We start from the raw sequence: 11758 nt of genomic DNA, 5'->3' as shown, positions 1-11758 counted from the left end.
AGGGGGATGAGGTGGATGAGGCTTTCTTCTGGCAACTAGCAGAAGTTGCTAGATCGCAGGCCCTGGTTCTCATGGGAGACTTTAATCACCCTGATATCTGCTGGGAGAGCAATACAGCGGTGCACAGACAATCCAGGAAGTTTTTGGAAAGTGTAGGGGACAATTTTCTGGTGCAAGTGCTGGAGGAACCAACTAGGGGCAGCACTCCCCTCTGACTCCTGGGAAGGAAGACCACAAGGAGGCTGCTTGCCCTACTCTGCCCCTGCGTAGAGAACTCAGTATCTAGGGCTCCAGGCCAGCACCTTTCACCTACATTACACTCACTTCAGTTTGGTTTGTTGTAAACATTAGTTTAACCCCCCAAAATGACACCAACTGTGACTCTGTGGGGCACCACCAGAGCCAGTGGTTGCTGCTGTCTAAAAATCGACAAGTATTCCTACAAGCCCTTCCTTAGAGAGGGGGCAGAGGCACTAGTCTTTTCTTCTGACCTGCATCCCCTCTGCCAGGTGCCGACTGTGGTGCGGGGGGCTGCCAGTACCAGGCAGCATCCCCAGCTCCATGTTACCCGGACTATTTATTTTATATTCTGGATGAAGTTCACTGTCCATAGCACAATGAGCTACAGTGCTAGCCCAGCCCTGCACAGAGGCTGCCTGTCCACATTGTGATCCAATCCTGTGCCCCTCAAAGTTCCTGACAGGGAACAGCAAGGGGCAGCGAGGCAAAATGGGACAATGTCTCATTTCTAGAGAGCAAGACAACATGAATTTTCTGCTATGCAGGGACCCTTGCAGATGCAGGAGCCCCTCAGAAACACCCACCGGCTCAGAACACAGAAGACCTCCCCACCAAGCAACAGGAAAAGTGCTCAAAAAGGCTCCAGAAAGGGGAAGGCCCCCAGGTGCTGGTTGTGCCAGCATGCAGGGTCAGACCCATCCTTTCCACAGGCATTCATTATTCACTAAATGCCACGGCTGCAGCGGCAGCTCCGGAAGGTGCCCTGCAATGAACTCCTACTGCCTTTTATCGCAGGGTCCCTGCCTGGATTTATGAGGCCTCAGTGAGGCTCATTTCCCTGCCAAGGAACAGGAGTAATTAACTATTAATAAAAGCATTACTGAGCTCCCCACAGGGGCATGTTTAATTCATGGGGCAGGAAAGGAGAGGACACAGCTCCTCCGTAGCTCCTAACTGGCGAGCCTCACAGAAAACTGGACCAGAGTGTCCTCCCATAGCCTCTGACCTTCCTGGCCTGGCCCAAAGCTGCACTGGACATATAGAGGTGAATGCTGCTTCATCTTAATGACAATCCCCCGCCTCAGGCTCTGGCTTCCTAAAGCAGATATTGGGGCAGAGAAAGTGAAGCGGCAGGTGTCTCCATGCTTCTCTTCCCAGACATAGGATCTGGGAAGAGACTGTCAGATAGTGCCTGCTGGAGAACGGATGGTAGAGCCACAGCTATCACCACTCTGCCCTGCCCAGGCAAGGGAACCACAGCCCAGACACTCAGAGCTGAGGCTTCCTCTCTGCCCTCCTGAAATGAGATGGTGTTGAACTCTCCTGGCAGCAGCTGCCAGATCTTGGAGCAGATTTCTGAGCTCTTCCCTCCAGCAGGGCAGGGCAGACATATGGGGATTTTAGTTTCACCCTCTCATGGAAAAGCTGCCAGGCCCTGAGAGGTGCAGGTCAGTTACTCTAAAGTTCACTCATGGCTCTGGCACTTCCATCAGGAAAGTGAATTCAGTGATGAGGTAGCCGGACTCCCACTGGCAGTGTCAGAACATTGCTGAGAATCAGGGTAAGAGCAGCTCACAGAACAGAGAGCCCCACTCCCAGACCCTGAAGAGGGTCATGGGGGTCGCAAAGCTGTTGTAGGGGGGTTGCAAGCTTACCATTCTCTCTTCTGTGTTGCTTTCAGAGCTAGGCTCTGAAGACAGCAGCCACAGAGCTTCCTGCAGCTGGGGGAGGTACCCAGAGATGGGTCTGATCTTTCCCAACCCCCCCAAGAGCAGCCGTGCAGGGGAAGAGAAAGTCCTGTCCCGCCCTAGCCCAGTGGACTAGCAGCTGGAGCCCGGGAATGGTAGGCGCTCCTGGCCAGGGTGCTCCAAGCCCTGCCCCTCTCTCCCACCTCCAATAGCTAGATTTCATAGGAAGGTCTGATTTCATGGTCTCTGACATGTTCTTCAGGGACGTAGGGCCCTACTTATGACATATACACCCACCCACACGCCTTCTCCTGCCTGGGTGGCAACGTGGCTTTGGAATATGGGGTCGTAGTGCCACCTGCTGTCCATTTCTGGGAACACTACACTAATCCTCAAAACTCATAACCGAACCTGTGCTACCGGGAAAGAGCAGTTGGGCCCTTAACCTGGCAGGAGTTATTGCCTGAAACCAAGGGCAGATACAGAGTGCAAGCTCCTGCAGGAACCCATGACACTAAAACCTTTGCATCCTCCTTGGTACATGGGCTCCTAGGAGACAGTCCTCTTCTACCTCCTTCTGGTGGAAGTCAGCAGGGAGCAGAGAGCACAACTTAGACTCATTGACTTTAAGGTCAGAAGGGACCATTATGATCATCTAGTCTGACCTCCTGCACAATGCAGGCCACAGAATCTCACCCACCCACTCCTGTAACAAACCTCTAATCTATGCCTGAGTTACTGAAGTCCTCAAATTGTGGTTTAAAGACCTCAAGGTGCAGAGAATCCTCCAGCAAGTGATCCGTGCCCCACGCTGCAGAGGAAGGCGAAAAACCTCCAGGGCCTCTGCCAATCTGCCCTGGAGGAAAATTCCTTCACGACCCCAAATATGGCGATCAGTTAAACCCTGAGCATGTGGGCAAGACTCATCCACCAGCACCCAGGAAAGAATTCTCTGTAGAAATTCAGATCCCACCCCATCTAACATCCCATCACAAACCATTGGGCATATTTACCTGCTAATAATCAAACATCAATTAATTGCCAAATTTAGGCTATCCCATCATACCATCCCATCCATAAACTTATCAAGCTTAGTCTTCAGGCATGCTGGGGAGGAGGTAGCGCAAAGGTGAGACCTTACAGTTCTCTTTATTACTTCCTGGAGAGGACAAGGGGGCTGCAGACCAGTGCCATTCAGCACTCTACATGGACACCTACCTCTTGCAGCCAAAAGCACCTTGTGTGCCAGGCCAGGGAGACTCTCAGGGCAAGTGGCAGGATGAACATCTCACAGGACAGTGCCGGGATAGAGGTAATGGCTTGGATGGAGGAAGGGAGTGTTGCCTCTGCTTTTCTGTAACAGGTGCACACACATTCAGCTGCATGCAGAGGCGGAAGCTGTTCAGTCATTTATTTCCATGAAAAATCAGAACTCTTTTCAATAAAGAAATTTGCTGCCTAGACGCCCTGGCCCTTAATGGCTTGCAGAGCCCCACGGGGCCAGCAGTGCACCTCTTTACCTGATTATCCTGCCTGGATTGGTCCCCAATAACAAGCAGGGAGGATCCTCGGTCCCAGCACACAATGCGAAGAGAACAAGTTACTGGGTACAATGGCTGCCCCATGGGGGCAAGTCCCAGATTTTTTAGATCACCATCAACTTCAGAGAACATAAGGGCTCTGAATGGCAAAGCTGTGGGGAAAGAGCCCCAAAGGCGCCCTTCTGCCTTCGCTCTTTGGAGCCAACACCAGAACAAGTTGGAGGAAGAGTCCCTATTGAGCCTTGACCCTCATGTCCATGACCTGCAGCCTATGGGCTCCCCTCGTTCTACAATCTTAGTTTCCCCGCCCCATCCCCCACACTCCAGCTGCGGGGGGTTCTCTTCCAATCCCTTTTAAGGGGAAGCGTATAGCGCTGCCTGTTCCACCCAAACAGGCTCCATGGATCTGGTCTGTGGGTGCTGAGCAGCAGGCCCCTCACCAGCTCCATCTCCTCTCATATGCCCAACCTCAAGGAGCTGTAAGTCCAAGATTCTTGGACCTGTTTGCTGCTCAGTTGTCAGTTGTGTCTGATGATCAGATGCAACAGGGGCATTGTGCTCAGGGCCAAATTAGTGCTGTAGCTCGGTTACAACTTCCTCTTCCTCCTCCTCAGCCTCACTGCGCCGCAGCAGCAGCTCCAGGTCAGGGCTGGAGCTGGTCCCTTTGTGTAGCTTTGACTCCTTTTCACCTAGACACAGACAGCCTGTTTAGTGACTAAACCGGTGGTGTTTCCCCACTGAAATGCACACAGCAGAGGCCTTAGTCCCTCCCCTCTCTACAGAGGCCTCAGACCCAGCCTGGGCTTATCATTGAGGCAGTAGTGCAGGCAGGGAGGGGCATGCCGTAGGCTGGAAAGGGCCCCTGCAGAGACCAGGGGCTTCACCAACATTACCTTTTGAACTGAAGGCTTTGAGAGTGACATGCAGGGAGATTCCCGATAGGCAGACAGCAAAGCCCACCCAGTTCAGGAGGTTCAGGTGGTCTCCCAGCAAGTGAGTGGCCAGCAGCAAGGTGCAGATTTCCTTGAAACAGAGAGAACAGGACAGATGGCAGGGCGGGATATGGGTGAAGCCAAGGAGTGAGGAGGACTGGCTGAACTGTGCATGAGATGCTCAAACAGCCCTGCCTGTGCTCCCTCCTCAGAGTGCCAACACTGACCACGTGGAAGGGTTTTAAAAAATAGACCCCAGAAAGATGAGAAAGGACACCAGTGTTCTGGGAGCTGCACCTGCCCCCACCTGCAAGGCCAGGACACACAGGAATACAGTGACTATCAGATCAGAGCACGGGCCATTGTGTCCAGTCTCCAATTGCAGTGTCACCAGCACTGGCTTTCTCAGAGGAAGGGGCAGGAAACCGTACAGAAGGGAGCCTGGGACTGCCTGTGCCCGGGGAGTCACCCAAACCCCATTAATGAAGGCTAGCCCCATGCCCTAAAGCAGGAGAGTTTTTCCCCTCCAATGTAACTGTGAGTCTTTTGCTCTTCACACACATCCTGAACCCCACCAAGCTCTGGACCTCACTGATACCTTCTGGCAGGAAAGCCTTTGGCCTCTGCCCTTCACTGATGGAGGCTGCTGTAGGATCCCTATGGGGGATGGGCAGGGAGCATTGCAGGAGTCCAGTTCAGTTAAAGCAGCTAGAACTGCAGGGATAGGGAGGCAGGGGGTGGCAGCCGCAGTGCAGGTGAGGTGTCAGAGACCTGTTTCCTAGGACCTCTGAACAGGTTACACTGCTCTGGAGCTGTCTGAACTGGTCCAGTCGGGGCAAACCTGCACTAACACAGGAATCATTGCTCCATACCTTAAAAATGCCAGCAATGGAGAGAGTGAGGCTGGAGGTTCTGGAAACCAAGAGGAACTCGGAGAAGCCCAGGCCGAAAGCAAGAAACCCCCCTAAGGAGAGCTTCCCCACCACACTGAGCAACAGCCCTGCCTCATGGAAACGGAACAACTTCTCGGACGTAGATAGGGCCAACCCTGAAATCAAGAGAAGGGGAGCAGGGAAGGAGAGACTGACACAGGCAATAATGGAGCACTTTCCCTACTGACCAGTAGGGATGTGAGTGCCATCCTCTGAACCTCTCTGCCCCATACCAGGAGAGGTGCTGTCGCTTGTTCCCCCCACACCAGGTGTGCTGACCCAGTACTCAACACTTCGCCAGCACAGGGGTTGCCTTAGCCCCTTGGGTTCCTGGGCCCGCAGGTCCCTACCATGACACACATTGCAACCACATGCAGCATCTTTGGGGATCCTCTTGTATATTATACTTACAACTGGAAAATCTCAAAAGGCCATTATATTGAGATGGGCCAGACAATATGAACTGAAGAGTATTCATAATCCTTTGTATCAATCCCGGTGATCTATACAATAACTCCTCACTTAAAGTCGTCCCCAGTTAACGTTTTTCGATGTTAAATTGCTGATCAATTAGGGAACATGCTCATTTAAAGTTGTGAAATGCTCCCTTCTAACGTTGGCAGCCGCCTGTTTTGTCTACTGCTTGCAGGAAGAGCAGCCCATTGCAGGTAGCTAGTGGGTGGTTGGAACCAGGGTGGACCAGCAGCCGCAGCGCCCCCCCGCCCCATCAGCTTCCCCTATCAGCTCCCCACTACCCTAAGCTCCCTGTGCAGCAGCTGCCTGCAGTTCAGCTGTGTCCCTCCCCCTGCCATGTGCTGCTCCTGCCCTCTGACTTGCAGCTGCTCCCAGAGACTCCTGCTTGCTCTACGGGGAGAAGAGGAGGACTAATGTCAGGGTGTCTCCCCCTCCCCCTGCTTACCCCTCTTCCCTAGAGTAGGGTGGACACACGAGGAGGGAGCATCTAGGCAGTAGCTGCGGTCTCAGCAAGCTGATTTAATTAACAAGGCAGTGTCCTTAAGCCTGGGGCAGCTACTTAAAGGGGAAATGTGCATTTTTTCTTTCATACACAGGGTGTGTGTCTGTCTTCCCTCCCTCCTTTCCTGCTGCCTCCTAGAATGTTGTGAGAGTTAACCCTTGAGGGCTCAGTCAATTGCAAGTTCATTTAGCAGTAAGGCATTCCCTGGAAAATATCCCACCCTCTGACCAAGCTTCACAATCATCATCACTGTGTACCAGTATTAAATTGTTTGTGTAAAACTGTGTGTGTGTGTGTGTGTCTGTGTCTGTGGTCTTTTGTTTGGTGAAAAAAAGTTCCCTGGAACCTAACCCCTCATTTACATTAATTCGTATGGGGAAATTGGATTCACTTAAAGTTGCATTTTTTCAGGAACAGAAATACAACGTTAAGTGAGGAGTAACTGTATTTGTGTGTTCCTGGCTTACCGTGGATGGGTTTCCTGAAGAAGCTGGAACCACTAAGGGGTGACTAATGCAAATCCCCCACAGTGTTTGGAAGCTTCCCCCGAGGAAAGGACCATTGAGCTGTGATGATTTGTTACAGGAGGCCAGAGATTGAAGGCCCAAACCATACAAAGAAAGCGCTGAACTGTCCCTAGGAGGTTCTGGTTCTTGATATGAAACCTGACATGAACTGGCAACCAGGAAAGCAAACCCAGCCGAGAGGTGTGAAAGACTGACACCTTTGACAGGCGTATGCTGGAGCTGGGGGGTGATCTCCAGTAAGATTTTAGAATGCATGTAGGTTTAGGTTTATTGTTTTTTTGTTTTTCCTGTAATACTTTTGCCCTAAGAATAAAATGTATTTTGTTTTGTGAAGACTGGCTGGTAACTGGCGTACTGAGATGAAGAGGAACTGCAAGCCCAAACCCTCGGTCTGTTGGGAGAGCAGCATGGGTCTCCACCTGAGAAGCCCTAAACCCAAAGTGGGTGCCCTCAAGGAAGGCCAGGAAGGGGATCAGTAATGCAGCTAATCCTGAAACTGTAACACCTACCTACTTTGCAAATTCAGGAAGTTGTTCCCTTGTCTATACAGTTCATCTCCATTGCAGCAAACTGCCTAGTGATCTCCAGCAGCCCCCAAAAAGAGTCCCTCCTGTCACCAGCCAACTCACCCTCAAACACAGCAAAGAGAGGGAAGAGCCCCAGGAACATAAGAGGCTGCAGGTGGAACATGGTGTCAATGGGATTCTGAAGCCCTGTATGAAGAGAGTTGGGGCAGACTTGTCAGCAAAATTTGGGTGAAGAGGCAGGCCATAAAGAAGCCTTTACTAGTTCTGTTCCTAGGCAAACACCCTATCCCATGTCCCAATGACCACTTCTGCCTCCCGCCCCACCTCCCCATTTCCTCCCCACTTCCTCCCCTGCCTCAGGGGCCACCACCTCCCCATTCCCTCCTCTTGCTCTAGGGATGCTACTGCCCCTCCACGCCCTGCCTCCCAACGTACCCAGCTCGGCCTTCTGCATGAGCATCTGGGTGAGAGTCCAGCGAATGCCCCCAAGGAAGGAGGCACCCAGCACCAGCGCAAACCCCTCCATGTTGAACTGTGTGGACTCGTACGTGAACATGAAGAGCCCCCCGGCAATGAGCAGAACCACCAGCACCAGCGCCATCCTCTGAGCGAGAACAAACACAGAATCACCATGGAAGCTTCCAAGGCTGCATAAGGACAAGTTGCTCTTCTCTTCCAGACCCATTAATCAGGCAGCTGCTTCCCCTCAAGGTCCCTTCCTCCCTCTCCCATCTCAGGATCCAGGCCCTCACCTACACTCATCCCCACACCTTGGGCCCTGACCAGCTGCCTCCCCAAGGGGCTCACAACACTAGAGCCCTTACCAGCTCCTCCAGTTTGAAGATCAGGGAGAAGAGCAGGATGAAGAGGATAGCAGAGGATTTTGTCATTGTGTAGCTGTAAAGGTCAAAACACAATCAATCATTCTCCAGCATCATGTGGCACTTACCAACACAACACCTTGGGAAGCCAGACCACCCAGCCCCAAACCAATATCCATTTCCATAGGTCTGGAACCTGAAGACCGCCCCTATAAGGCCTGGTGCTCAGGCCTGGACCCGCTGCCTGGCTCTGCCAGAGCACTCACCAAACCCACTACTCATGTCTCCCAGGGTGGACATGGGGATGCTACTTACAGGGAGACTGTGATGTACAAGAAGCTCCAATTGCTCAACCCAATGTCCAAGGCAGTCGACAATGCTAAAGAAACAAGAACCCCCCGGCATTAATGTCCTTTTACCAAACCAGAATGTGCTGCCAACCATGCCCTGCTGCCCCAGACAACTCTGTGCCTGGACATAGTCTCCTAGGTCAACCTGATGAAAATATTCATGGGTCCTTGTATTTTTCTCTCAAGCCTATTCTTCGATTAGTGCCCATCACTTTAATATCTGAGTGCTTCCCATGAGTAAGAGTTCTAACAATGATCTCTCCATTCTCTGTGTTTAGGAACACTGGGGGTCTGCAATTTTTTAAACCTTTTCAGAATTTAGCAGGGTGAGAGTCAGGGGCTACTACATGGAAGCTGGAGTGAAGGGAGGATTCTGCGTTTAGCTCTGAATGCACCAACGTAGTGCTCAGTCAGATTTCATTTGGCAGGATAGTCTCTCATCTAGGTATGACTCCTATGAAGGTCCTGTGTGCCCATCCACGAACCTCCCTCTGAGGCCAACAGTTTTATTGCTTCTGTGGAACACGGGAAAGAGGGAGGATATGGTCACATAAGGCGGGAGATGGTCTCTCAAGGAACCAGAGCAGGTTTCCTGCTGGTTCTGTAAGTCATGGCAGTGATTGTGGACCAGACTCTGTTCAGAGGAGAGCCACTGCAGAAAAGATCAAAGCTATGTTGCCAGAAACCTGTGCAGCTGAGTAGCAAAGGTGCTGTGTTATGAACTAGCTGGACATTTATCAGGGCATATTCCTTTACTTCTGTATATGGAAAATTGCAGCAGCTGAGCCTGAGTATTATGAATTTGTGCATCACGATGGCACCAAAAATAATTAAAAACAAAATCCCACCCAAAAAAACCTTGACTAAAACTTGTTGAAATAACTAGGTAAATACTTCACTCATCTTAAATTAAAGGACTGGGAGTGACCAAGAAAAATAATTTCCACAAATAGTTTATGACTAGGGTTTGTATATTAACATGCAAGTCCTTCAGTACAAACATAGGTATAACTTGGACTATGTACGCTAATTGTCTCTGTTACAGATGGCAAGAGTGAAGCGAAAATGAAAGATAAGGCTAATTAAGTGAATTTCCACATCTCTGTATCATGGTTAATGATACACAAACTGTCAGCATTGCAGAATACTGCTGTAAATTGTCTTAACTGGTCACTTCAAGTCTTTTTAATGTTAACGCTGTAGATACATGTTTAAAGGATACATTCAGGGTCCTGTCCATTCTGCGGCCACAGAATCTATACCTTCCTACTGAATCATGCTCCAGCATTTCAATTTTCATGAAATAATTCAACATAGCCCTCACAGCTACGAAGAAAGTCTTGAAAACATGGCCTGACGGTAAACTGACTGCAGATAGCCAGAAACAATTATTCTAATAGGTGTGAACTGGCACGTTAATCACAACAGATATTATCTCCAAAACCTAAATGTGATATATTAAACATCAGCTGCATTAACGATTTGACTCCTGGTCATTATAGCAGACGCAATTCAGTGAAGGTGCTTATCCCACATCCCAAGCTGCTTCTCACATCTTACCAGGTGCCAACAGCCCTAAATGTCTCCTACCAACCTACCACACCCACCAGGATTCCCTGGCAGTTTTTGTGACTCAGCTTTTCAATACAAAAGTCTGTAACATCAAAAACTGAAAGCATATTTATCGTCAAGATTAACATAAAGGATACCGTATGGTTTGTACTAGTCATCATCTACACAGTTAAAGCATAGAAACCTACATTTTAAAATTTAATTTAAATGAAGCCATTCCAGAATGGATAGCCACACTCTTCTGCCACAGAACCCAGGTACCATGCCAAAAGCTGAGGGTCACTTGTAAAATACCATTTGTTATTTTAGTTACTTCACCAATTTTATCTGTAAGTTAACAATGATTTTTGTGTTGGAAAGAAAAGTAGAGGGCTCTCTTCTCTTCCTAATCTGTGGGCAATGCCCTCCATTCCATGGCTGTACATACCTGTTGGAGCCACCCTTCTGAGATAGTCATCCCAGGTCAGCACCACACGGGACCTCTTGGTGCAGCAATGCATCAGGGCCCTGGTCAGAGCAGAGAGCAGGAAAATAACCAGGAGGTGCAGCAGGGTCATGAAAAGAGGGAAATGGAAACTCTGCAGGGAGCCAGACACAGACACACAGATCCTGTCACAAGATACACAAGGCACTGCTAGCTACCCTGTCACCTCCCACCAAGTCACCCAGCACCTGTTGCCACCCACCCTGCATTTGCCCTCACAGATCATCCCTTGCTTCTCATACACCCATCACCAGCAAGCTTCTAGTACCCCCACCCTAATCAACTGTGCCCCAGCAGCGCCCCCACCTTTGCCCTGGGCCACCCTTCCCATCCCCCTGGACAGTGTGGTGGGGCGAGGGGAGGGCGCTGCCCAGCCCTGAGTTACCTTCATCAGCCACTTGTTGTAGAAGGTGATGCCGATGGAGAAGCAGTAATAGAGCAGCACCAGCCCCAGCGTCAGCGCTGCCTTCCCCAGCAAGGGGATGCCCGGCGGCCGCCTGCCCATGGCACAGCTCGGGGCTCGGGCACAGGCCTCTTGGGGCTGCCACGCACCCGAGCGGGCCGCTGCAGGGCTGCCGCCAAGGACAGAGACAGCCCGTGGCCCAGCGCGCCTCAGAGACAGCGGTGAGGGGCGCCACCCTGGACAGCCCAGACGGGGGGAGAGATGGGGGGTCCAGGCTTCATCCTGGGGAGCAAAGGCCAGTCAACGCGGGGCAGCTCGGACTCCCCCGCCCCCCCCCCCCCCCCTCCCCCCATGCGCCCCCCCCCCCCCCCGGCGCGGGGCAGCTGGGACTCCCACGGCCCCTCCCCCGCTCGCCCCCCTTCACCCACGCGGCCCGCCCCGGCGCGGGGCAGCTGGGACTCCCACGGCCCCTCCCCCCTTCACCCACGCGGCCCCTCCCCCCGCTCGCCCCCTTCACCCACGCGGCCCGCCCCGGCGCGGGGCAGCTGAGCCGGCGCCGCTCAGTCCCTTCCCCTTCCGCCTCCTGACGTGTCCCCGCGCGGAGCATCACGGAAACAGCCTCGGCGTCCGCAGGGCCATGGGGGGGGGACGGGACCCCACCAGGCGGTGCCATAGAGCCCCCCTCCCCCCCGCGGGCGGTGCTCTGCACACACCCACTTCGCTCTCCGCCCGTGGTGCCCTGCAGCTCCCTTCTCCTCTCCCCCC

General features: G+C 52.2%; 1 protein-coding gene across 6 annotated transcripts; it reads right to left on the bottom strand.

Moving 5' to 3' along the window:
• Positions 1-3324: 3324 nt before the first annotated feature.
• On the bottom strand, positions 3325-11613 carry SLC35C2 (solute carrier family 35 member C2). Of its 6 annotated transcripts, none has more exons than XM_034787760.1 (10): positions 11502-11613; positions 10976-11275; positions 10534-10684; positions 8500-8563; positions 8188-8260; positions 7799-7967; positions 7466-7549; positions 5274-5449; positions 4363-4492; positions 3325-4158 (listed from the first exon to the last, which is right to left on the bottom strand). In XM_034787760.1, exons 1-10 carry the CDS (start codon positions 11598-11600, stop codon positions 4040-4042), a joined length of 1365 nt encoding a protein of 454 aa, XP_034643651.1. In that variant the 5' UTR covers positions 11601-11613; the 3' UTR covers positions 3325-4039. The 6 variants fall into 6 exon arrangements, with proteins under 6 accessions (XP_034643651.1, XP_034643652.1, XP_034643655.1 ...); XM_034787761.1 differs by having other exon boundaries at positions 11515-11594; XM_034787764.1 differs by lacking the exon at positions 11502-11613 and adding an exon at positions 11409-11463.
• Positions 11614-11758: the final 145 nt, after the last annotated feature.

This window comes from Trachemys scripta, chromosome 12, assembly GCF_013100865.1.
Source record: "Trachemys scripta elegans isolate TJP31775 chromosome 12, CAS_Tse_1.0, whole genome shotgun sequence".
Taxonomy (NCBI): Eukaryota; Metazoa; Chordata; order Testudines; family Emydidae; genus Trachemys; species Trachemys scripta.
Note: the sequence above shows the minus strand (reverse complement) of the source record. Positions and strands in the feature narration are given on the sequence as shown.